The 26,481-nt window shown below is 54.6% G+C and overlaps 1 protein-coding gene across 6 annotated transcripts in view; it reads left to right on the forward strand.

Annotated features, from left to right (window-relative positions):
* NLRC5 (NLR family CARD domain containing 5) overlaps positions 1-26,481 on the forward strand; it is a 93,259-nt gene that overhangs the window by 48,366 nt on the left and 18,412 nt on the right. For 4 of the 6 annotated variants that reach the window (XM_058527873.1, XM_058527872.1, XM_058527869.1 and 1 more), the window contains exons 13-30: positions 18-101; positions 1,882-1,965; positions 2,960-3,049; positions 5,171-5,239; positions 6,029-6,097; positions 6,786-6,869; positions 7,270-7,353; positions 8,823-8,912; positions 9,693-9,737; positions 10,694-10,783; positions 11,650-11,733; positions 15,238-15,321; positions 17,752-17,841; positions 18,012-18,074; positions 20,709-20,795; positions 22,961-23,044; positions 23,871-23,960; positions 24,340-24,405. In XM_058527873.1, the coding sequence (XP_058383856.1) occupies positions 18-101; positions 1,882-1,965; positions 2,960-3,049; positions 5,171-5,239; positions 6,029-6,097; positions 6,786-6,869; positions 7,270-7,353; positions 8,823-8,912; positions 9,693-9,737; positions 10,694-10,783; positions 11,650-11,733; positions 15,238-15,321; positions 17,752-17,841; positions 18,012-18,074; positions 20,709-20,795; positions 22,961-23,044; positions 23,871-23,960; positions 24,340-24,405 (1,437 nt within the window). Of the gene's footprint in view, positions 1-17; positions 102-1,881; positions 1,966-2,959; positions 3,050-5,170; positions 5,240-6,028; positions 6,098-6,785; positions 6,870-7,269; positions 7,354-8,822; positions 8,913-9,692; positions 9,738-10,693; positions 10,784-11,649; positions 11,734-15,237; positions 15,322-17,751; positions 17,842-18,011; positions 18,075-20,708; positions 20,796-22,156; positions 22,308-22,960; positions 23,045-23,870; positions 23,961-24,339; positions 24,406-26,481 lie in introns of those variants that run through there. The other 2 variants (XR_009216418.1, XM_058527871.1) reach the window with 2 other exon arrangements.

The following is a 26,481-nucleotide window of genomic DNA, read 5'->3' on the forward strand; positions in this document are numbered from 1 at the left end:
CCCACCCCCCACCCCAGGCTCCAGGAGTGTCAGCTCGGGGTCCATGAGGTGGAGATGCTCATAGCCCAGCTCCAGAAATGCCCCCACCTGGATGAAGTGGAGTGAGTATCATGGGAACTGCTGGGGCAGGAGACAGGAGGGGAGGGCAGGGCAGCGCAGGAAGGGCATGCTGCCTCATTGAGAATTTGGGGGAATCAGATCATTGTAAAAGCTACCACTATTTAGCACTCGCTCTGTACCAGGTGCATATACACACATCCTATCATTCAGTCCTCACGTCTCTATGATGTAAGTGCTGTTACTATGCACATTTTATAGAGGAGGAAATTAAGCCACAGAAAGGTAAGTTTGCTTGAGGTCACACAGCTAGGAAGAGACCAGGCCAGGGTTCAAGCTCAGACAGTCTGACTCCCAGCCTCATCCTCATAACCACTGTCTTTGAGATCTGCAAAGCAGAAACCCCACCACACCCAAGTCCGTCTTCCAAACCACAGCCCTCAGGGTCCCCTTACCCTCCATCTTCCTCCCAGAATAGAGTGAGGTGCCCTTCTCTTTTCAGGCTAGAGAAATTCCCATGATGCCCAGCTCCTGGGCGGAGCCTTGAGAGTAGGGCTTGGGGATTGGTGGAGGTCTTGTCATGTCACCAGGAGGGGGCCCCTGCCAGGACCACCCCAGGAAATCAAAAGAGCATGAAAGTGGAGTGAGGAAGTGCCGTGGTGTGGTTAAGGTGAGTGGCCCCCTCCAGGGTGCGATGGCCTGCCTTGACCTTGAGCCTTGACCTTGTCCCATTGGGAGAACCAAGACAGGATTAGAAGGTGGTTTTTACCAAACTCACATACTTCCACCTACCTCGCCACCACCAAGCCTGCCCCTCCCCCAGTGCTCTACCTGAACTAAACCCCATCACCCACCTGGTTACACCGACCAGATGCCTCTCAGCTCCCTTGCCCTCCCCCCATAGCCAGTCCATCCTGATAGCTCTCAAAACCCCCTACACAGCTCTCAAAACCATCCTCTTTTCTCCTTCCTCTTTTCTTCCAACTCCCTAGTCCAAACCATTCCCATCTCTCACTTGAATGAACCCATCAGCCTCCTCACTGGGTCCCCTGCTTCTACCCTGGCCACCTCCCCCTGGCAGAGAGTGAACTGCATTTCACTGTTGCCTGCCCCCTTCGCTCCTTCCCACTGCTCAAGATAAATCCCAAATTCTAACATCCTGTGTGATCCAGAACCCTGCCCCAAGCCCAAAGCCCCATCTGACCCTGTACTCCCACTCAATCTTTGATCCAGACATACTGGACCCCCTCAGGTCCTCGAATGTGCTGTGCCACAGGGCCTTTGACTGTGCTGTTCCTACTGTCAGGAACACCTTTCCCCGTTCTCTTTCACACCCCTTACCTGTTGAACTCCTAGTGTTTCCACAAGTAGCTCAAACATTAGGGAAGCCTTCCTTGACCCCCAGACCAGATCAGACGCCCCTATAATCCTGGAGTTTATCACAAGAAGCAATTATGTAGGTTGCAGCATAAAGAAATGGTTGATGGTGGGGCCTTGAAGTCAGGCTGCCTGGGTTCAAATCCCAGGTCCTCCTTTGCTCAAGTGTTTTAACCCCTCTGCACCTCTGTTGACTCATCAGTAAGAGGAGGGCAATAATAGTGCCTGCTTCATAGGGTCGGTATGAGGATTAAATATCCAATAATTGTGGAAGCGCCTAGGACAGTGCCAGGCATGTAGGACGCAGTCTTTCAACGTTCGTCGTCATTATTAAGGTTCATTTATTGGAGTGATGCTTTGACTAAACACTGTGAGGGACTGCGTGAGGGCTGAGGTTGAGGGGGACCCCACCCTAGCAGCAGAGGGCATCGGGCTTCTCTGTCTCAGCCTCTCAGGGAACCAGCTAGAAGACGAAGGCTGTCGGCTGATGGCAGAGGCTGCACCCCAGCTGCGCATCACCGGGAAGCTGGAGTGAGTTGCCCACCCCTCTGTTGGGTAGCAGGGAGGGCCTTGGAGAGCCCCAGCTGGTCCCTGCCACCCCTGGTGCCTGCCACCCCTGGTGCCTGCCACCCCTGGTGCCTGCCACCCCTGGTCACCATGCCCACAGTCACCAGAAATAGTGCTGCTCTCCCGACCACCCCTATTTTCTCTCAATGCCAGCGAAGTTGAAGTGGTTAGACCATGCTTTGCCTTTGCCTCTGGCATGAGCCACTTAGCTCCAATTATTAAAACCCCTGGCACATGTAGCATGTGTTCCAGTTTGTCCTTACAACAGCCCTGGGTGGGGTAGGGTGGGTAGTTACACTGGGGGAGCATTAGGGTATCGGGTGGATGGGTGCTGGGGTGTTGGATTGGGATTTTGGGGTGGGAAGTGGTGTGTTGGGGTGGGGTACAGTGTTGGGGTGAAGGGGTGGGTTGTCGGGGCGGTGGCATAGTAAGAAAGGGTAGTAGGCTGTTGAGTGTGCAGCAGTGTTGCCTGATATGGGGTAGGGCTGGTGTTTGGGTGGGGTGTGTTGGGTCTGAGCATCAAGTGTGGGTTGGGGTGGGGAAGTGTTGAGGTTGGGTAACAGTGCTTCGGAGCCTTGGCTTTGGATTTAAATCCTGGCTCTGTCACTTAGTAGGTTTGTGACCTTGGGAAAGTAATTTAATGTCTCTGGGCCTCAGTTTCCCCATTTGTAATGTGGGATTAAAATGGTGGTTATTTTACCGGGAGACTGAGGCTCAGAGAGGCGGAAACAGTGAGTCGCCAGTTCCTATCGCTCCGGCTGGAGAACTTGATTCTCCGAGTGGGGCAGGGGGCCATGCGTCTCTTGGCTCATCCACATGAGTCAGAGTCCTTTGAGGATCAAGGACCCAGGACTTCCCAAGAGTGACAGCCAGCAGGCTGCTGAACCAGGAGGAGGGGCTGGAGCTGTCTGGGGCTTCAGCCGCCTGCTGATGGCTGCCTCTCTCGTCCTCTCCACAGCCTCAGTGACAATGGGCTCTCTGTGGATGGGCTGCACCGTGTGCTGAGTGCGGTGAGCACGTGCCGGACCCTGGCAGAGCTACACATCAGGTGGGAACTCAAAGTCCTTGGAATTCTTTCTGGCCCCAGGCCTTCGGGACTGTGGGAGATACTGGTGGTGCCCCGCCCAGACCCCTGGTCCAGCTGCTGCGTCTATTCCAGCTGGGGCGGGTGTTGGCCCCTCACAGCTTCTTCCTTTGCCCCGGGCTGAGAGAGCATGCCCGGAAGGTCACACCCCTCCCTGTCTCCCCAGCCAGGAGTGGCAGTGACCCAGGCAGAGGTATAACTCTCCGGGCCCCTTGCCTGAGGTAGGACAAACTTTTGGTGCCATTCACACTCCAGAGCTTCCTATGGGATCAGGCTGAGGACCTGCCCCGTTCTGCTTCCCTGATCCCTCACCCGTCTCTCCTGAGAGCACCCCTCAATACATCACATGCACCAGGGAACCATTGACACGTGACCCCTGCCCCACTCACAGCCCCAGGCTCTGCTTCTAGGGACACGACCTAAGAGAGGGCCCACCCTTACTTCTCTAAGTCTCGGTATTCAGTCCAGGGAGCTGAGGACAGATGCTGATTAACGTCAATACGGTCCCCACCCAGAGGGGCTCTCAGCTGAGTAGGGTGGTCCCCGCTTTAAACACCCTCAAAGGAGGAAGAGAGACCGGATTCGCCCAAGGGGTAGACTAGGGGACCTTTGTGTGCTGCGTATAGTGATTCAATAAAGGGTCACAGGGTGTTCCAGATGACACTCCATTCACTTCCAGGAATTTATACTAAAGAAATCAGCACGATTGTGCGACCACAGTTAGCCTCAGGGATGTCCACCTCAGTATTGGGTATAACAAAAAACAAATGGAGAAAACTTAAATGTTTAATACAATATTAGTTAAATAAATCAGGTTGCCTCCAGAGAGAAGACTCAATGGAGCCACGATACAGCTTCAGCTTTAGGATTCAAGGATGACTGTGTATATTAAGTAAACCTAAAAATTTTATTTCATCGTTTTTATAATAAAGCTTTTCCATCGTGCTCAATGATAGGGAGAATGGTAAAACGAACACCCCAGTTCCCACCAATAACTATCAATTATCAATAATTATCCACATTTTGTTACCCTTGCTTCATCTGTCCCTTGAAAAACTAATTTTTAAAAGAGAATCTGAGGGCCGGCCCCGTGGCTTAGCACTTAAGTGCGTGCGCTCCTCTACTGGCGGCCTGGGTTCGGATCCCGGGCGCGCACCGAGGCACCGTTTCTCCGGCCACGCTGAGGCCATGTCCCACATACAGCAACTAGAAGGATGTGCAGCTATGACATACAACTATCTCCTGGGGCTTTGGGGAAAAAAAAGGAAGAGGATTGACAATAGATGTTAGCTCAGAGCCCATCTTCCTCAGCAAAAAGAGGAGGATTAGCATGGATGTTAGCTCAGGGCTGATCTTCCTCACAAAAAAAAAACATAAGAAAAATAAAAATAAATAAAAAAATAAAAGAGAACCTGTAATTTTGATCCCATTTTTTAAGGGAAAAAAAGAAAGAAAGAACATTAACTACATTTAAAAAACCAAAGGCTTGAAGGACCCACTCCAAAATGTATCAGTGGTAATTGACGTGTGGAGGAGGTTGTGGGTGATTTTTCTTTATTTTCTTCGAACTTTGCTGTATTTTCTAAGTTTACCACAGGGAAGAAATGTGATTTTTGTAATGAGAAATATATATATAACATTCAGTTTGCAAAGGCGAGGTTAGGGATGCTCTGGCTATACCGCTATACGTTACAGCCTCATGTGGATTCGCAGTGCCTGTCCCCACCTGGTAGTGACCTCACTGCGCTGGGATGAGCACCCTCAGCTGAGGGTGCCCCGAGCACAGAAGGAACACCCACAGGCAGAGGAGGAGGCTTTCAGCCTGAGGCCCCAACCAGAGAGAAGGCAGAACTGTTTTGTTTCATAGACTTGCCAGGAAATGAGGGCTGAGAAGTTTGTGAAATCTCTGTGATAGAAAGACTTCAGGCTCAGAAGCTGATAAGTCAGGGCAGAGTCAGAGGAAGTGGCTGCAGCTGGAGGCAGGGGGGTGGCACCTCACACATCCCTCCAGGCCAGGCTAAACAATGACACAGAGCATCAGGGATCCCATAAACCTCTTGTCTCCTCCCTCCTCTCTCTCTGCAGCCTCCTGCGCAAAACTGTGGTCCTCGCGTTTGCCTCAGAGCCGGAGGAGCAGGCGGGGATGCACAAGAGGTAGGGCCCCCACGCTGCCAGGGCCACCCCCTCCCTGACCTCCTCAACTGGACAGTGCCACTCAACTTCCAGGCGACCTTGACAAATCAAGAAGGCGCGTGAAGCCCACAGGCTTGGCAAGGGACGCAGCCTTAAAGGAGAGGGTCAAAGGCCAGGCCTCCCCATTTCCCAAGTGGTACCCGAAGCGAGGCCTATGATGCGGGGTGCAGGCGGCACAGTCGGGCGGGAGTTGGGCATCCAGAGACCGTGGCCCTTCAGCCTAAACCCAGAGGACCGCCTGGCCTGTAGCTCTGTTTTTGGTCAGAACTTCTGACTCCCTTTGGCACCAGGACCCTTTAAAGTGTGTCTGCCTCCTCCAGCGTTCCTTCCCAGCTTGCCCCAGCCTGGCACACAGGCAGGGACTCAGCTCTTTGCCCCTCAGTGTCCACCTACAACCTCTTCTGTAGGCTCCGAGCTATTGAAGTCTTGCTTGGAGCTGAGGCTGACATCTCTGAAGGCACTGACCGTGATGATCCTGAGATTAATGGTACTAACCACCAGGGTTGACTGAGCACTCACTGTGCACCAGGCACCACACTCAGGCAATTCACATACACTCTCCCAGTGAGAGAGCTTAAGCGCTTTGTCCCAGGTCACACAGCCAGGAAGCCAAGAAGCCCATTGGAACCAAGGTCTGGCAGTCTCCAGGCCTCATATAGAGATTGAGTGGTGGGAAGTGAGGCTGAGGATGGTCTTTGAGACAGTGGACGAGGCGTTTGCTCAGCCTGGCCGTGCTGTGTGCCCCTCCAGTGCTGTGTTTCTTGACAGCCTCGTGCCCCAGACGCCCTCTGAGCTGCCCCTGCGCTCCCAAAAGATCAGGTACAGTGATGGCCGCAGGCCTCGGGTGTGGTTCCAGCCTCTTCTCCTCCTCGGCACAAAGCCTGTCTGCAGGGCCCCGGCCCCAGGGGCTCCCCGAAGGACGCCACCTGCTCTATCCAGGAGTTGTGTCTTGGCTTCCCTGCCCCCCACCTCCCCTGCCCAGCCCACCCCAGACAGGGGTCATGAGGCAGCCCCCTCTGTCACCTTCCCCTGCCCAGGGGCTCCACTCCCCTGAGCCCCGCACTTCAAGCAGTGGGAACTCTGGACGGAAAGAATGGAGAGTGGGCAGCCCCTTCTTTCCCGATCCTGGGGCCTTGGCCTGGAAGCTTAGCTCAGCCCCCGCAGGGCTCCCCTCAGTACGCTTCTGGCCGTCTGTCTTACTCTGTGTCTGTCTGAATCGCCCTCCTTGTCATCTGTCCCCCTCTGGCACTGTCTCTCAATCTCTCTCCCATCTCTCTGTCTCTCCATCCTGGTCTCTCTCTCTCTCTGTGTCTCTGACTCTCTCTGGCTCTTCCCTGCCTGTGTGACATTTTATGTGGGCTGGTCCCTCTTTGTCTGTCTGTCCGGGTGCCCGATGCAGGATGCTCTCCTGTAAGCCTCCTTTTCTGCCCGTGCATCTGGGGGTGGCAGCCTCTCTCGCCTCGTCCAGCGGGCGGGTGCTGCAGGGCTGTGGTTCTGCCCTCTGCAGCCTGACACACTGTGGCTTGCAAGCCAGGCACCTAGAGCTGCTCTGCAAGGCGCTGGGAGGAAGCTGCCACCTGAGTCACCTCGAGTGAGTGGCTGCTGTCGGAAGGCGGGTGGGTGGGGCCCACCAGTGAGGGTGTGTCAATGTGTTGGGTTTTGTTTTGTTTTTCAAGATTTCGATAAGCAGTTCCTTCCCTCCTGCAATCAGGAACCCCTTAGAGAATCTGGTGAAAGTTGTGTCTCTTCCCCCTAAAATACAGATCCTCCACACTTGACACCCTCTGAAGCCCATCCCTGACCCCCTAGGGGTCAGGAGCCTCAGGATAAGAACCCTGGGGGAAACCCCAGCTGGCCCAGTGCCATCTGCTGAGATCTGGCCTGGCATCCCAGGGCCGTGTCCCAGATCCCAGAGAAGCTGAGTGATTGAGTGACCAGGGTGGGGAGCATCCCCACCCTGCACTAACCCCTTCTCCCCTTGCCCCTCTCAGCTTATCAGGCAACACCCTAGGGGAGGAAGGTGCGGCCCAGCTGGCTCAGCTGCTCCCGGGGCTGGGCCCTCTGCAGTCCTTGAAGTGAGTAGCCGGCTGGGCTTGTCCTCATCAGGATGAGGAGGTGTGGGGGGAAGGGGGTCTGTGTCCCATCTCACTCCCTCCTGGGGTTATCGTAAAGATTAAGTCAGAAAATGCATGTCAGTCTCCTGGTTCAGTCCCTGACACGTGATGAGTGCTCAGCAAAGGGTGGTTAGTAGTATGATTCTCATTAGAGTCTGGCCCCTGTGGCTCAATGATCCAGCTTCTGATTGAAGGTTTCACTTCTCAAACTTGTCTCTGTGTCTCTGCACAGGCTCTCAGGGAGGCCCAGGTCGCCTGGCATGGGGCAGGCGTGGCTGGGAAGTATCCCCTGATTAATGTAGTGACTGGCAGCCATTCTGGCCCTGGGTGAAGGAAGGGCTGTTCGAGGGGGCACAGGCCGGGTAGGCAGGGAGGGTTTGTGCTAGATAGGACACGCAAGCAGGGTGCCCGGGGAAGCTGGGGAGCCCTGAGCACCGGGCAGAGAGTAGGGGAGGCCCTGGAAGGAGTCCAGGAACCCCCAGACTTTGCCTGCAGCAGACCAGACTTCGTGGGCCCCAGAAAGCCCCTGTGTTCTTGGCTCCCACGTCTCCCCTCTTCCTCTCCAGCTCTTCTGAGCCAAAGTGAAAGGAGCCCTCGAGAGAGGTTGCAGGTGCTAGGTTCCCTCTGTGACCTTGGGCAAGTTACTTCACCTCTCTGAGCCTCTGGTTCCCGTCAGTTAACACATAAAGTATACAGGGAGTGGCCTGTGATTTAGGCTGCAACCTTGAAATGAGGGCTGTGGCCTGAGGGCCCTTCCTGCTCCCACACTCTTTCACTGGGATGCTGGGAAGGAGAGCAGATTGCCTCTGTTCCTGTTCAGGGCCTGCCCCTGGGTGGGGAGGAAGGGCTTCACCATGGCAGGCAAATTATATGCATATTGGAGCTCTCAGGACAGATTCCCTTGTGACCTTCTTAATACTGTGAACACCTGGTGTGACCCAGGGCCCTTGAGAGTCTGTACTCACCACCAGTCCCACCCAAGGGTGGGACATTAAATGGCACATAAAAAACACCATGACAGATGGACAGACTACGAAAGAAAAATCTCTGTTCCTGCTTTTTGAACAAGAGGCCCTGCATTTTCATTTTTCGCTGGGCACCAGCTCTCCTTTGTCAGTGGGGAAACTGAGGCACAACTTTGGCCCAAAAGCACTCCCCAGATTCACCACAGGAGGGAGCCACTGAGTTCTAATCTCAGCTCTGTGACCGGCATGTCTCGTAACCTTGGGCAAGACCTTGCACTCTCCAGGCCTCAGTTTCCTTGTTTGTACCACGGGCAGTTGGAAGAGGTGCTCTCTGGCCACCCGGGGTTCCGTGAGTTCCGTCGTCTGGACTTAGGGACAGCCCTCCCCTACCCTCTGCTCTGACCACAAAGAGCGTGTTTTTGAGTCCTGGTGACCTCCGTCAGTGTCACTTCTGTGATCCTCCAGCCTCAATGAGAACGGCTTGTCCCTGGACGCTGTGTTCGGTTTGGCCCAATGCTTCTCTACTCTGCAGTGGGTTCTCCAGCTGGACATCAGGTGAGTGTGCCTCTGGACCCCCGCCCTGCCCCTCATCTGTCATAGTCACCATGTCGCATCCTCAGAGCCTTGTATGATATCAGGTCCAGCAAACACGTGATGGTTGTCCACTGAATGAATGAATGAATAGACAAATGAATGAATATAGCCCCAGGGAAGCTCAAATTTCTCCAAATTCACCATGGAACACAATCCATCTACTCTCCCTTACTCCCTCTCTGGGTTGTCTTGGGAGACTTAAGAAACCTGGGAGCTCCCTGGTGGTCCTTGAGTGCTCAGGGACCCGCCTTTATGGTGGGGTCTCTGGAGCTGATGAGCACAGAGAAGGGAAGGCACCCAGTTGCGCAGCCCCGGCCGTGCAGTGCAGATCATCCATGGTTTCAGGTGAGGTCTGCCCATTCCTCCCCTGCCCCTCCCGAGAGTGGGGGGTGCGATAGCAGACAGACCAGGTTCAATCCAGGCTGCCCACTTACCTGCTGTGCAGCTCTGAGCAGGTCACTGAGCCTCTCCATACCTCAGTTTTCTCATCTGTAAAATGGGCGTAAGAATACTTCCTTCTCTCACAGCTTTATTGTGAGAATCAAAGGAGATTGCGTCTGTGGTGTGCTTTGTATGTGCCTTAATAAATGTAGCTGTCACCTCATATATTTATTGTCATATTTGCTGAAAAAGAGAGCCACCCTCCAGGCCCCCCTCGACCCGGCCAGTCTGGTCCCTTGTGCCGCCTGGGAAGCAGGCCCTTGGCCCTTTCTCAGACGGCTGCCTCCTCTCTGCCTGCAGCTTTGAGAGCCAACGCGTCATCCTGAGAGGTGACAGAAGAGGCAGGTGAGAAAGGAAAGCTCCCAGGGTGGGGTGGGCTCCCCTCTCCCTCTGGTCCCCATTTCCTACAGGTGCCCATGCCCCCAGACCCACACCGACCACTGTTAGCCCTCCAGTAACCCACCCACGTCTGGCATTCTAGAATTAATTACCGCTTCTGTAAACGTCACCCCTCCCCCCAACCCCGGCCATATAAATTTGCAGTAATCCACTGCCTTAGATCTTTTTTGGAAGAAGGTAGTGCAGATGGGAGGGAAGGAGGGGACAACAGGTGGTGCTCCAGCAGGACAGGTGCCAGCATGTTGCTGCCACGTGGGAGGGTGGAGGGGAGCAGTTGTGTTTCTGCCTCTCGGGGACTTTTGCAGACTTGTGACTTCGTGTGAGTCACCGCCCTTTCACACTCTGAGTATCACATTTGAGAAGCCAGAAACCGTTGGTGCTCTGAGAAAGTTTCCACATCTTTGCAGGAAATAATGAACAGTAGTTCCCCACAGATGTTCCCTGCTGCCCCCTCAGGGCGGGCACCCTGGTCTCACTTGGGAGGCTGGCAAGCGCCAGGGCGGCCTCAGGTGGGGCCAGCGGGCAGAGTGGTCCCAGCTAACATGTCGGGGAGAAGCACTGCCACACCAGCTGGGCTGTCAGAAGCCAGAGGTGGCCCAATGCTGGGGTGGTTTTGCTTCCCAGGCTAGAGTCTCCGTTTCTGGGGACCCTCTGGGTTCTTGAAGCCAAAAGAAGAGAGGTGGTCAGAGAGAGGAGGGGCTCTGTCCTAGCTCCCCACAACCCGCTCAGGTGCTGGACTGCTGGCTTTCTCACTCTGGCTGCCCTTCCCTGGGCCTCAGTTTCCCCATCTGTACAGTGAGGGGCTTGATTGTCTCAAGGGCCCCTTCCAGCCCCAACTAATGAGTCTAGTCTCCGCTGTGGAGGATTTGAACCTTCCTCTCAAAATGGTCTCCCCACTCCAGGGACCTGTCGGCTGGGGGATCTTTGCCAGAATTCCTGGCTGGAGCCCGTTTCTCGGGGTCCGGTCAGCACTGCATCCCCAGGAGCTTCTGGTACTGTCTTATCCACTTCCTGTCTGGGGGTACCCACAGCGGGGGTGAGGGGCCAGGGAGTGAGGGGAGCCTGGGGGGTTGGGGTGGGGATTGGGAGAGAGGAAAGAGTTTGAGAGAAGGGAAAAGAACGGGGGACAAGTATGGGGGTGCTGCTGGGCCCAGCATTCTTCTAAAAGGAAAGATCCCCCATCATTTTCTCTGAAGACCTCCCAGCTCTGCAAGGGGCTGTGAGACCCGGACTGGGCCCCTCCCCTCTCCGGGCCTCGATTTCCTCACCTAAGAAGAGAGGCACCTAAGTTGGGGCCTGAGCAGGATTATGGGAGCAGGGGTGTCCCAGGCAGGTGGGCCAGCTCGTGCAGAGGCCCTGAGGAGTAAAAGCTGGGCTCTGGGGCGGCATTTCCGTGCAGCCCGAGCCTATATGGGGAGAGCGAAGGCGAGTGAGGCCCTGGAAAAGGTGTTTTGGTTTTAGCCTAAGGATAATGGGGAGCGGTAGGGGGTTCTCAACACAGGAGAGGCTGGTCAGATTTGCACTGTTAGATAAGACCGGGATGGAGAAGGATTGCAGGATCAAGAGGGGAAGCCCAGAGAGTGTTGATGTGGTCCAGGCGAGTGGTGATGGTGGCCCAGACTCAGGCAGGGGCAGTGGGCAGGACTTAGGGGCTGGAGGAGGGCAGCTGGGCCCCCAGGGGGCCTTTACTCTGGCTGTCAGGGTGGTGGGAACGGGGGCTGTAGGGGAGACTTGGCGGGGAGAGGGGGGAGGAGCCTGCAGGTGGGGGAGGAGGGTTGTTAGAAGGGGGAGCCCCTGGGGCTGGACAGGGGCCCTGAGCCCTCTCTGACCCCCTGCCCTGCCCACTGTCCGTTTTCAGCCTCAGGGAGTGTCAGCTGGAGCCCCTGAGCCTCCTCCGCCTCTGTGAGACTCTAGAGAAGTGCCCGGGGCCTCTGGAAGTCACGTAAGTAAGAGGACATAGCCCCAGAGGGCACAAGGTGGGCATCTGCCCGGTGACCTGGGGTGGGGAGGGGTCCTTCCTGGTCCCTTCCCACCAGACCCCGTAGAAGGCTCTTTGCCTCCGAATCACCCTGGCTTCAGTCACCTCCCCCTGCCACTAAGAGCGGCTGTGCTGAGCCTGCGGCTTCGCCGTCCCCATCCGCTCAGCTCAGGGCACCTGAAGCCCCAGTCCGCCCCCTCCACTCCTGCAGCCCCGCCCCGGCGCCCACCTGGGTCTGCCTCCGTGGCTGGAGCCTGTCCCTTCTGAAGGCCCCTCCTCAGGGCATCCCCCGCTCCAGGTCACCAGCTCACCCACCCAGGACACCTGGGTCTGTGACCAGAGCCTGGACTGGGAGTCAGGAGTCCTGGCTCAGCCACCTGCAGGCTGGGGGACTTGGACAGATGGCTGTAACCCCCTGGGCCTCAGCTTTGTCATCCGCAGAGTGGACGGTCAGCCTTCCCTTTCATCGTCACTGTGTTCCAGTAATTACCTTAAAATAAAGAAATCCAAGACAAACCTGCCTCCCCTCAACAGCCCCTTCCCCCCATCAAATCAGTGTTATCTTCTGTCTCCGTGACCTTCTGCTCCTCGTCCGTTTGCAGATTCCATTTTCACTCCTTCGCAGTCACAGCCTAGCTGCATCCTATAATTGCACTCTGCATCGCGCCCTATGAGTTATTCCATTTGCTGCCGTCTTTTTCCTGCTTTCTGGCTCCCGTCTCAAATGCCCCTCTGGCCCTTGCAACAGGCTTATCCAGGTTGATCGCCTGGCGTGTGTCCTTCCTGCGTTTCTCCAAGTTCAAACACGTGGAGGGAGGGTTGACATTGTTAACAGACACAGCATCTTAGCCGTGACATCTCTGCTGCAAGCTTTTGACTCATGACAGTGCCTCGTGGCTTTCCTGGAATATCAAGACACGTGGAGCCGATGAATTTTTTTAAGAAACCATTTATGATGGGATAGTTTAAGACACGACTTACAGAACAGTTGAAAGCTGGTCCAGAGAGTTCCCTCCCCCTGTTGTCCTGGTTGTTAATGTCACTCACAATTGTGGTACCTTTGTTACAAGTAAGAAACCAGCCTTGCTCCACAACTATTAACTACACTCCAGGCTTTGTTCAGATTTCACCAGTTTTTCCACTAATGCCCTTTCTCTGATCCAGAATCCCATCCAGGACCCCACATTGCATTTAGTTATCACGTCCCCTAACCTCCTCTGGTCCATGACAGTTTCTCCATCTTTCTATGTTGCTCGTGACCTGGACAGTTTTGAGGAGTGCTGGACAGATGTTTTGTGAAATGTCCCTCAATTTGGGTTTGTCTGATGTTTTTCTCTTGGTTAAACCTGGGTGATGGGTTCAGGGGAAGAGACCACGGAGGGGAAGTGCCCTTCTCACCCCATCTCAGGGGTGCATGCTGTGGACACGACCTATCACTGTTGATGTTGACCTCGGTCACCTGGCCAAGGTTGTGTTTGTCCAATTTCCCCCCTGTAAAGTTACTTTTTAATTTAAAAAAATGCTTTTATTAGGGAGACTTTCAAGCATATATCAAAGCAGAGAGAATAGTCTAATGGACCCTTAGTTCCCGTCCACCCACATCAATAGTCATCGCTTCATGGCCCCAGTGCACACACACACGTTATTTTGAAGCAATTCCCAGACACTGTATAATTTCATCTGTAGCTATTTCATAGCTAAAAGATAAAAACTCTTTATTTTTTAGCGTAACCACGAAACCATTATCAGACCTAAAATATGAATGTTATTTTGTGACATACTAAAATCATCCCACATCCCATCAACATTTAGTTGTCCTTGGTTGTCTCTGTTGTGTTTCTCACACAATGTTTGTGTATTCACGCCTTTTAATACTTACCCTCCACAGTTTGGATGTGCCACAAGTTATTAGCCACCCCTGTCTAGAGTCTAGATGGCCATTAGGCTGCTTCCAGGTTTTTCGGTAGTGCTGCAGCCAATGCTGCAAAGAGCACTCTTCCGTTTTTTAACTGTTAAGCACCTACTGTATACCAGGCTCTGGGGATATAGGGACACCTGGGACTTGCCCTGAGGCTCACTGTCTGCAGTGGGAGGCTTTGTGTAAACCGCCCGCAGGCCGTGGTGGGTGGTCTGAGCACAGAAGGGGGTCTAAGGGCCCCCTCCCTTCTCTGTGGTTGGAGAAAGTGGGATCATGAGTGTGAAGCACTTTGCCAACTGTAGAGTGCTGGGACCACGCACAGGAATATTGTTACCAAGGTACTTAATAGTCCAGCGATTGGCCAGCTGTGTCCTGGGATTCTGCAAGGGAGGCCAGGGAGGCTGGTGGGGCTCCAGCCCGCTCCCCAAATTCCACCACTGCAGGCCCACTTTGCCTGTGTGCATTTTAGTATTCCACATGGGACGTTGTAATGGGTAAAAGTACTCTTGCCTAAAAAAAAAGTGTAAACCCCGCATTGACCCAACCAGAGGCCACAGCAGTGTATTTGGGGTCCGGGGGGAAACCGTGCAGGCACGTGTTGTGGACGGACCACCCCTCAGTGAAGGCCCCTGTTCTGCCTGTGCTCAGCGCCCCAGGCCCAGCCCTGAGATGGAGCGGGCAGAGCTGAACCTGCAGCCTGGGTGCGGCCAGAGGTTCCGCCGCGAGGCTCCCGGCTCCAGGACTGCGGGCCGCCCCGCCCTCTGTCCCCCCAACCAGGGAACAGCGCAGTGGAGCTGGGTCGGGCTCCTGGAGGCCCCAGAGAGGGGAAAGGACAGCCCACAGGGGACATAGGAACAGGGACAGAGGGAAAAAGGGGCAGAAGGAAAATACAGCCCAACGCCTCTGGGGAAGGTGGGACTCCTGGGGGAGGCCATGTAAACCCAGGGTGCTTAGAGACTGGTTGTCGGGTCCTGCAGCCAGAGCAGGCACCAGAGGCTGGGTATCTGGAGTATCTCCTAAGCGGACAGGGTTCTGATGAATTATGTGCACAAGTGATCAGCTGGTTGGTCTGGTTTTGACGGTTGATCAAGACCTGAGCTAGCCCGCGTCCCTCCTTTCTGACCTGCTGCCTGAATTTCCACTGCTGTGTTCACGACTGCAGCTAAGGCGGCATTCTCTTCTTAACAAGAGTGTTTGCATAGCACCAATCTTTATGGCCCTCAAAATAATAATCCTGCTAGTCCATGTCGTTTGGGGGAAAAAGTCTACTAGAGCCCTTTGGAAATTCACAATGCACAGCAGCATATTAAAGGCTCTGAGAGGTCCTGCAGCCAAGAAAAGTGTTTAATTTGTCTTAACCCAGCATTTTCCAAACTTCTATGACCTTCCTTTTCCTCCAGCCTCAGTGATAACTCAAGGACCCAGCGTTTGGAGGGAATGTTTTGGGCAACCCTGGCTTAGGACCCATCTCCAGAAGGCTCGGGCCGTGAAGCCACATTCCTCACTTTCCACAAGGCTTCCCCACCTCATGCAGATGCTTTGTTTGACAGGTTGTCCTGCGAGGTCCTGAGTGACCAGAGCCTGGAGACCCTGCTGCACCACTTGTCCCGGCTCCCCCAGCTGAGCCTGCTGCAGTAAGGCTGGTTTCCCTGTCGCCCTGTGCTGGGCAAAGCCGTCCCCTTCCCCCACTCCCTCCTTCTCTTGGGCTCTTTCATCATTTTGCCTGGCACGAGTGGGAGCTCGAGTCTGCTTCCAGCTCTTCCTTAATACTTTATCGACCTTGGGGAGAGTTATTTGACCCCTTTGAGCCTCAGTTTCCTCATCTGACAAATGGGATTAATATTCCCCAACCCCTCCCCCAGGGTTGGGACTCAAACAAGACAGTTGCTCTAAAAGCACCTTGAAGAATGGAAGGCCTGTGACAAATGGGCTGTCATACTTCTCCCCACCCACAGAAACGTCACCTGCTCCTAGAAAGGGACTTTACAGATGTAGGTCGTGTATATGTCACATGCCATCTTTTAAAGGTCACCATCTTACTCCATGAGAGGGGAATTTAAGCAGCATCCCCCAAAGTATTTAAAACTCTGTTTTCTGTTTCAGCTCAGAGTGGTTAGAATTTAGAAAGGATTTGCTGTAAATATTCTCCTAGCAGGGGGGAGAAGCAGCGGCAGTTGAGATGGAAAAATCCAACAGGAAGTTAAATCACTTGGTTAATAACAGCAGCATAGGTCCCGATGCCCAGGAGCTCTGCAATGCCTGAGACGGCTCACATCACATCCAGGGGCTTGCCTCTCCCTGTGTCCCGTCTGGGAGGGCGGGAGGAGATGTGTGACGTTGCAGAGGTGGGCAAGTGCAACAGGGCTCGTGTCCATGCACGGCACCCACTGTGGTCCCCCCACCAGGAGAGGACGGGTCAGAAAGGGCTCCTTTGGACACAGAAGGTGGTGGGTGAAAAGGAACAGGTGGGAAACCTCAGACCAGAGAGGGGCTTCTCTCTCCACGAGTCACACAGCATCAGTCCTCAACTCCTCATCTGTCTTTGGAATGAGGCAGCCAGCCAACCGTCTATCGCTAGGGCTGACACTTTATATTATTCAGTCCCTGGTGCTGTGCACTGCTGTGGGCCAGGCACTGTGTGGGGTTCTGAAGACACAGCAGAGAGGGAAAAAAAAAAAACAACTAGGTCCTTGTCTTCTTGGAGCTTACCTTGTAGAAGGAGCTGTACAAGAAGCAAAGTAAAAGCGAGTAAGATGAGTTCAGACAGAGATAAGGTATTTTTCCAGGTGATGTGGTAAAGGTGACTGGGCAGGTGATTTAGACAATGGTGAGGGTAGTCAGGGAATGCCCCTGAGGAGGGACACTGAGGTGCAACCTGAGGGAAGAAAGGGACCCAGTCTTGTGAAGAGCAAGGAATAGCATTCCACGCAGAGGGAACAGCATATATGAGGTCCTGAGGCATAATTGAGCTGGGTGGGCTCAAGGAACAGCCAGAAGGCCAATGCGGCCAGAGCATAGTGACTGACAGGGAGAGTTGTAGGAGAGGGAGTGGAGAGAAGGACCAGGCCGGGTCACACAGGGCCTGGTCACCATGGGGAGGAGTTTGGGGTTTCGTCCAAGGGAACTTGAAAGGCAGAGGAATGATTTGTGTTTTCCAAAGCTCAGTCTGTCTGCTGGGTAGAGAAGGGATTGGGGGACAGGAGTGGAATGAGAGCGGGGAAGAGGCTGTGCAGGCAGGGTGAGAGGTGGTGGGGGCTGGGAATTGGTGGGGGTGGGGCGGAAGTGGGTGGATTCAGGGTGGATCTTGGGAGTGGAACTGACAAGATAAGCTGATGGAGGGTTTAAGGGGTGAGGGAAATGAAGACACTGAGGATGCCTCCGAGGGCAGGAAGGAACCATCCCACTTTCTCTAAGGCAGTGGTTCACAGCCAGGGGTGATTTGCCCCAGGGAACATTTGGCAGTGGAGATATTTTTGGTTGTCATGATAGAGGGGGGTCAGGGAGGCGGGAGAGCGCTACTAATGGCGTCTAATGAGTAGGGTCTGGGATGATGCTGAACATTCGACAGGAAGATCTAGTCCCAAATCTCAGTAGTGCTGAGGCTGGGGAACTATGCTCTAAGAGCCTGCAGCTTCCCACTCCCTGTCAGCAGGGACTCGCCTGTTAGGTCCGTCCTTGAGGGTAGAAACAAGAGTAGTCATAACAACAGCATGGGTATTGTGCTAGGCAGTGCACAAGCGTGATATAGTTAAATCCTCACCCTAGAGGAAGGAATACCATGAGTAGTCCTGTTTTCCAGATAAGGAAACTGAGGCACAGAGAGGTTAAGTGACTTGTCCAAGGACACACAGCCAATAAGCAAAATTAGGGCTCAAACCCGAGTCTGCTTGACCCCAGCCCCTATTTGTCCCTCTTGAGTCCCTGTCTTCTTCCTTGTTGCCTTCCTGACCTGCCAGCCCTCCCCATCCTCCTGTTCCTTGTGCTCTAGTCTATCCCAGTTCCTTGCCCGCTGATCTTGCTTGGCTCCCACTTGCCGACTAGGGCCCCGCCCGTTTCTTTGTCAGGCTGAGCCAGACGGGACTGCCCCCAAGGAGCCCCCTCATGCTGGCCGCCCTCTTCAGCCTGTGCCCACGGGTCCAGAAGGTGGACCTCAGGTGAGCATCCTCTGGGACAACCAGGCCTAGTCTTGGAGGGTTGTGCCTGGCGTCGGGCGGGTGTGAGGGAGGTGGGATGGAGGTACAGGGACCCAAGTCAGAGGCTCGGCTTCTGGAGGAGGGGTGAGGCTGTGGCCAAGGGCAGCTGACCCGGGCGCTGTCTGCTTCAGGTCCCTGCATCACGCGACCCTGCACTTCAGGTCTAGCGAGGAGCAGGCCGGCAGATGCTGCGGGTAAGTCCCCCGGAACCCTGCCCCGGCAGCCAGTGGGTACTGGGGACCAGCAGGCCTGCCTCCCGGACGGCCAGAGCAGAGAACAGACTGCCTGCCGCAGAGCATTCCCCTGCAGGGAGACTTGTTTCCTCCAACATGGAGAAGCAGAGGTCCAGAGAGGGCCGGGCTCCATCAAGGGCAGACAAGCAGTATACATCAGACTGGACCAGAACTCAGGGGCCTGGTCGGAGGAAAAGGACTTCACAACCCACCCACCAGGCTTTAAATCCCAGCTCTGCAAGAGCCTGGTGCCCGACCCTCTGCCTCCACAGCTGTAGAAGGGAGACACCATCTTGCAGGGCGTTTGCAAGGATTAAATGAGACCATATGTGAAGCATGAGGCACTCATGGGACACGAGCGTCCCTCGCCTGCTGACTCCTGGACCAGTGCTCTGTGGTTGCTCGGGTGAGGGGGAGGAGATTTTGCGCTGGAGGCAGGATAATGGGCAGGAGGGCAACCTCTAGATGCAGAGACGACATTTCTGGTAACTATTTGATGCCACTGGCTCACTGAGACCTCGTACCAGACCCTCTCCTCTCGGCCTCAGCCTCCTCTGCTGGGAAATAACAATAAATAGAATAGCTAATATTTGTTGAGCATCTTCAAGGCGCCATTCTAGGAGCCTTGTGCATATCGCCTCCCATAAGCCCACAGCTGTGCTCACACAGCGATCAGGGGGCAGCTGGGACGCGGACCCGGGCAGTCCGACAGTGCTCCTGGCCAGGAACAGACAAGCTTTTTCTGTAAAGGGTCAGATTGTAAATATTTGGGTTTTGCAGGCCGTACGGTCTCTGTCTCTGCTCCTCAACCCCACCCTCGTGGCCTGAAAGCAGCTCAGACAACACGTAAACCCGTGCATGTGGCCGCGTGCCGGGAAAACCGTGTTTATGGACACGGAGACTCCAATTTCAAATATTGTTTATGCGTCACGAAATATTATTATTCTTTTGATTTTTTTCGTCAGCCATTTGAAAGTGGAAAACTCATTCTTAGCTCACAATGCAAAAGCAGGCGGCCGCGACGGTTGTCCAACTCAGGTCCTCGCCCAGCACTAGCCTGGCTCCTGAAAGGCCGTGGTAGTTTCTAAGTCAGCGGTTTCCAAAATGCAGGACGTGGATCAGGAAGGGGTGGTTTTTAGGAGGTTGGGCAGGTAGTAGAGTCTTCAACCTCATTGAATCCCTTGGTGGTGTCGTTATTTCCTTTTCAATTCTCTGTCTGATTGCAGCCAAGAGGAAGTCTCAGTTGGGTGTTCACGTCCCTTTCACACCTCTCTTCCACTTGCTAAGCTCCCCTTTATTCTCTCTTTTTGCTGAGGAAGATTGGCCCTGAGCTAACATCTGTGCGCATCCTCCTCTATTTTGTATGTGGGACGCCACCACAGCATCGCTCGATGAGCAGTGTGTAGGTCCACGCCCGGGATCCAAACCTGTGAACCCTGGGCTGCCGAAGCAGAGCATGCGAACTTAACCACTGCGCCACCGGGCCGGCCCCACTAAGCTCCCTTTTCAATAAAGAGAGAGCCCTCAGCAGATGTCAATATCTGGCTCGAATTTAACGATGATATTTTGCTGTCATTTCATGTATTATGTTTATGATCTATTTGTGGCCCTCAATGCCAGTTTTCCATTTGAGTGATACAGGGTTTCCTTTTACAATAAATGCCTTAAATAAACAGAATGAGCTGATTTAAAATGGGAAGTAAGTAATGGTAGAATAGGGAATTTAGGAACATGGAAAAATCATGAAGGAGAGTAACAGCAATCAAAATTTGAGATATTGATTTTAGGTATTTTCTGATTTTAAGATTCTTTTTTATTGGTTCCTGGCTGGTCATAAGCCCTTCATTTACCTTACTGTGTAGTCTCAGTTTAGGCCTTTCAAAGACAGACTTAACGGGCCGGCCCCGTGGCTTAGAGGTTAAGTGTGTGCGCTCTGCCGCTGGCGACCTGGGTTTGGATCCCGGGCGTGCACCGACGCACTGCTTGTCCGGCCATGCTGAGGCCGCGTCCCACATACAGCAACTAGAAGGATGTGCTGCCATGACATACAACTATCTACTGGGGCTTTGGTGGAAAAATAAATAAATAAATAAAATTAAAAAAAAAAAAAAAAAAGACAGACTTACTATTACTTTTAATTCCAGCATCAGTAGCCCTCTGCAAGAGCAGACATCACCCTTATCCTCCCCGACCCCACCCCACATGTCTATTCATTAAAGTGTCCCCAAGAGCTGTAGGTCTCAAACTTGAGTTCGAATCGGGGTCACCTGGAGAGCCCCGCCCCTCGAGTTGCTGAATCAGTGGGTCTGGGCTGGGTTCCCAGAATTTGCATCTCACCAAGTCCCCAAGCGACGCTAGTATGGCTGGCTGGTCGGGGACCACACTTTGAGAACCATCTCCTCAGAGGGAGAATGTAGGTGCCAGGTGGGATCCACTGGGAGGGGAGGTGGGGAGTGGTGGATGCTGGGTATTTCCAGGGAATCCAAGCTCGGGTAAGGCCCCACCGGAGCTTGGAGGCCACACCCAAGACGAGCCAGGGCAGAGCGGATCTGAGTGGCTCAAGGCCCCATCCCCGGCTTGTTCCCCCTCCTCCAGCAGGTTCACGGGCTGCGGCCTCAGCCAGGAGCACGTGGAGCCACTGTGCTGGTTACTGAGCAAGTGTGAAGACCTCAGCCAGCTGGAGTAAGTTGGGGGAGGAGGAGGAGGGACAGGAGCACAGGAGCATGGGCCTGGGTGGCGCTGGAGGGGTGTGTGTGTGTGTCTGTGTGTGTGGGTGTCTGTGTGTGCACGCGCACTCAACACCTCTCAGGACCAGCTAACCCGTGATGATGCTTGGGACTCTGGGTCACATGGGTAAGGTTTCCTGTACCCATTTATCCTTCCCACCCCCACTCCCGCCATGGGGAGCTCATTCGGGGTGTGCCTTGATCTAATTTGGGGAGCCCTCCAAAAAGGGCCTCAGGAGCTCCTTTGCCTCGTGTTGACCAAGGCAGTGGCACTCTGCTGGCTGATGGGGACTAAAATGAAGTATCCACTGGTTGGCCTGGCAGGTGGTTAAAAGCGACAAATGCCTCAGCCTGGGGAGGGTCCCCAAGCCAGCTGGGGTGGGGACTTGTGGGCTCTCGTGTTACTGAGAAGTGGCATCTGTGTGGCTTACCTTGGGTGCCCAAATAGTGCAGCCGCGACATGGGTAGAATAAAAATAATAATAGCTAACACCTATTCAGTGCCTTCTCCACTGTTCTAAGTGCTCAACATCTTATCCTCCCAACAACACTGGATGCTACTGTCCCCATTTCATAGATGAGAGATCTGAGGCACAGAGAGTTTAAGGACTTGCCCTAGGTCACACAGCAAGTACAACGCAGAGTCTTTGCCCACAGCTGTTAGGAGTCCAGCTTGGGACCAGTAGGATATAAAGAGAGCTGTAAAGAAAACACAATTTAAATTCCTGTTGTGGGGCCGGCCCTGTGGCGTAGCGGTTAAGTGCGTGTGCTCCACGGCTGGCGGCCCGGGTTCGGATCCCGGGCGCGCACCGACGCACCGCTTGTCAGGCTATGCTGCGGCGGCGTCCCACATAAAGTGGAGGAAGATGGGCACGGATGTTAGCTCAGAGCCAGTCTTCCTCAGCAAAAAAAAAGAGGAGGATTGGCATGGATGTTAGCTCAGGGCTGATCTTCCTCACAAAATAAATAAATAAGTAAATTCCTGTTGTGATGTGGCTAGGAAAAGAAATGTAGCTGATGAAGATCCTGTATTTTTTTTAAAGTTTCTCTGGAAAAGCCAAAATAAACAAGCCTCAAAAGTGTCATAATCGGGGACAAAATAAATTCAAAGATGCAGGACAAAACTCAGATATTCCAGGGCACGCTGTTTATATTGTTTCCAAAACTGTAGCTAAAACCGTAAAATGTTACAATGAAGAGAAATAAGAAAATATTCAAGTGCAATTCCAATATTGCACTCCCAAATTAAAAGAAGAGATCTGTTGGGTAAACACATCCTCCTAACAGCTTTCTTTTTCCTCAATTTACTCTTGTTCAGAAATTACAGCTCCCAACAGATGCAGGCCAAGGGCATAGTACAGCTAATTGGTTTTTCTCTAACTTCTGAAACCCTGCTGGAGGCACACGAGCCCTGGGAGTGGTCACCAGATATTGAAGGGGAAGATGAGGACTGGTTAACTGTGGTGCTGGTGAGGGGGATAGTGGTGGGAACAGGGAGCTGTTGTGTGGTGGTGGTGGTGCTAATTCTAGTGGCGATGGAGGTGGTGGTGGTGATGGTTATGGACATGGCGATGTTGAGTAGCAGTGATGGGATGGTGGTGGTGATGGTGGTGATGACATGGCGATGTTGAGTAGTAGTGATGGGATGGTGGTGGTGGTGGTGGTGATGGACACGGCGATGTTGAGCAGCAGTGATGGGATGGTGGTGGTGGTGGTGGTGATGACATGGTGATGTTGAGTAGCAGTGATGGGATGGTGGTGGTGGTGGTGGTGATGATATGGCAATGTTGAGTAGCAGTGATGGGATGGTGGTGGTGGTGGTGATGACATGGCAATGTTGAGTAGCAGTGATGGGATGGTGGTGGTGGTGGTGATGACATGGCGATGTTAAGTAATAGTGATGGGATGGTGGTGGTGGTGGTGATGACATGGCGATGTTGAGCAGCAGTGATGGGATGGTGGTGGTGGTGATGGTGGGACATTAGTGCAGAGTGTTGGAGGTGATGGTGAAGGTGACAATGACAGTGCTGTGTGGGTAGAGTAGCAGTGATGGTAACTAAAGAGAAGGCACCGGCTGAGGAGGCAAGTGTGACCACCAACAACCTCCTCTCACCTCTCACAGCCTCTCAGCAAACCTGCTGGGTGATGACGGGCTCAGGTGCCTCCTGGAACATCTGCCTCGGGTGCCCATCTCCGGTTCACTTGAGTAAGTGATGAGCAGCCTCAAGGACAGCAAGGAGGAAGACCCCCCTGGGCCAGGAGCGTTAATGGGCTTCTTTTAACACTCCCTGGAGAACCACAGAGGACACAGCCTGGGGAGAGGGAAGGAGTGATTCTTACCTTGATACTCCACCCCATCTCGGGTCCTATCCTCCTTCCTTCACTGCCCACCATGGGCAGAGCCGCCACCAGGCACTCAGAAGAGGCTGTGACTAAAGCTTGGTGACCCAAGCTGACTCTGAGACAGAGAAGTGACCAGTTTCATCCCTAACCAGCTGATACAGGACCTCAGCTGTCCTGTCCTGGTCCATCCCGTCCCTCAAGCTCCTCTAGCCAAATCTGTGGGACACAGATTTGAAGATGTCCCCACAGCAAAGAGGGTCCCTAGGAAGTCATCGGCACTCTCACTCAACCTCCCCAGTGACCTGGGAGACTGACGGCCAGAGCCAGGCTACAACCATTGCTAGGCAACTGAGCTTTGCGCTCTGGGCTCTGGGCATCCCTGCTCCCTGGGGGGCTGGAGCTGCCAGCCTGGCCTCATTGACGTCCTGTCCCAGATCACAAGGGCAGCGGGCACAATGGGTGCAGCTCTGGAGGACTCAGGGTCTGGTGCCTGTCCTGCCCGTGTGGGGGTGGTGCCCCTCTGGCCTCTCTCTGGCCCTCAGTGTCTCCACCCGGAGAATAGACACTTGCATATTGAGGCCTCTCCTCCCGGAGATGACAGCCAGAGGGGAGGAGATGAGGGAGGGTGGGCAGGGCTCCAGTGAGGTGCTGCCCCCTACACCCCAACCTGAACCTCGTTTCTCTTCTAGTCTGAGTCACAACAGCATCTCTCAGGAAAGTGCCCTGTGCCTGGTGGAGATGCTCCCCTCCTGCCCGGGTGTCCAGGAGGCCTCGGTGAAGTAAGGAGATGTTGGCATCACTTGTTGTTGGGCGGGGGGAGGGAGCAAGACTCCCACACTTAGCGGCCCTCTGTCTGTGTGACTTGAGGCAACCTCTGCCCCTCTCTGAGTCTCAGGGTTCACTGAACATGGGATCAGTTTCCATCCTCTGAGGCCTGTGTACCATGGGGATCAGGGAGGTCACGGGTGGGGAAGGCCTGGTTTTATTGTCCTCACAGAATGAGTTGGGGATCTCCGCTTGTCAATAAGGGCCTTTCCTTCCTTGGCTTGTACTCTCCCTTGCCCCTGTGGGTCCAGCCACCTTCCCTCCTGCGCCACCTGGCACCTGGTCCCTAGGATGCTGGTGGGCCCTGGCTTCCCCACATCCCTCTCTCTGCAGCCTGGGCTCCGAGCAGAGCTTCTGGATTCACTTCTCCCGACAGGAAGAGGCTGGGAAGACACTGAGGTAACTCCTGGTCTGGGGTGACGGGGAGAGGGGAGGGAACGGGGAGAGAGGCTGACCCTGAGGCGGCCTCCAGGCCTCCTTCTTCCCTGGGCCTCTCCTCCTTCACACACCCTGCTCCAAGCTCGCTGCCTGGGTTTGCCTCCCCACACCTGCCCCCACCCCACCCCACAGGTCCCCATGCCACCACACCTGCCCCCACACCACCCCACCTGCCCCCACCCCACCCCACCCGCCTCCACCCCACCACACCTGCCCCCACCCCACCACACCTGCCCCCACCCCACCACACCTGCCCCCACCTGCCCCCACCCCACCACACCTGCCCTGCCCCACCACACCTGCCCCAACCCCACCACACCGGCCCCCATGCCACCACACCGGCCCCCATGCCACCACACCTGCCCCCATGCCACCACACCTGCCCCCACCTGCCCCCACCCCACCACACCTGCCCTGCCCCACCACACCTGCCCCAACCCCACCACACCGGCCCCCATGCCACCACACCGGCCCCCATGCCACCACACCTGCCCCCATGCCACCACACCTGCCCTGCCCCAGCACACCTGCCCCCACCCCACCTGCCCTGCTGCCGACCACACCACACCTGCCCCCATGCCACGACACCTGCCCCACCCCACCACACCTGCCCCACCCTACCCCACCTGCCCCCACCCTACCCCACCTGCCCCCACCCCACCACACCTGCCCCACCCCACCACACCTGCAGTCCTCGGGCCAGTCCTTCCCATTGTATGGGTGCCTCTCAGCCATGTCCTAACCACGAGTCTGGAGGCTTCTGAGTATAGTGGTTAAGAGCTGGACTCTGAGCCACCTGGAGGTAAATCCCGGCTCTGCCACTCACCAGCTGTGCCACCTTGGACAAGTGACTTAACCCCTCTGTGTTTCAGCTCCTCATCTGTAAAATGGAAATAACAGTAGGACCTGCCCCTTAGGGTTATCGTGAGGATTAAATGAGCTGACATGGCTCATCTGAGTGCTGTATCAGCTGTCGTCGTTGTTACCCCCTAGTGGCCTTGGGCTCTCTCTCTCTCTCTCTCTCTCTCTCTCTCAGCCCCACCACCCCTGCCTGGGTCAGCTCCTCTACACATCCCACTTCAGCTGTGATCACGGCCTCTGAGCTGGTCCACGGCTTCTGGCCAGGCCTCCTCTAACCCGTTCACCGCACAGCACCCGGGGATCTTCCCAGCATGCACATCTGACTAGGCCACTCCACTGCTCTAAGCCCTGCAGGGGCTCCCCACTGCCCCCAGGAGAAAGTTCAAATTCCTCAGCCTGGTCTTCTCCCTCAGTCTGGTCTGGCTGTCACCTCCCACCATGTTCTTCCTCACCTCCCACACCATACACACACACATGCACACCACACTCACAGCACACCTACACACACCACACACACGCACACCACACACACGCACACACACCACACACACACACATGCACACACACCACACCACACATACCATACACCCCCACAATACACACACCCCACTACACACATATCACACACACACTGCACCACACACCACACACATCCATCCACACACACTCAATAGACAACACACACCTACACCACATATCACACACCACACACACATGCACACACACAAACCACATCACATTCACACCACACACACACGACACACATACACACACAACAGACACACATGCATACACACCACACCACACATACCATACACCCCCACAATACACACACCCCACACACACCACTACACACACATCACACACACTGCACCACACACACCACACACATCCATCCACACACACCCCATATACAACACACGCCTACACCACATATCACACACCACACACACATGCACACACACAAACCACACCACATTCACACCACACACACACACAACACACACATGTGCACACGCACCACACCACACATACCATACAGCCCCACAATACACGTACCCCACACACACCACTACACACATATCACACACACTGCACCACACACACCACATACACAATACACATACAACACACACAGCACACCACACATACACACACCACCCATATACATACACA

This window comes from Diceros bicornis, chromosome 32 (genome assembly GCF_020826845.1).
Source record: "Diceros bicornis minor isolate mBicDic1 chromosome 32, mDicBic1.mat.cur, whole genome shotgun sequence".
NCBI classification, from domain to species: Eukaryota; Metazoa; Chordata; class Mammalia; order Perissodactyla; family Rhinocerotidae; genus Diceros; species Diceros bicornis.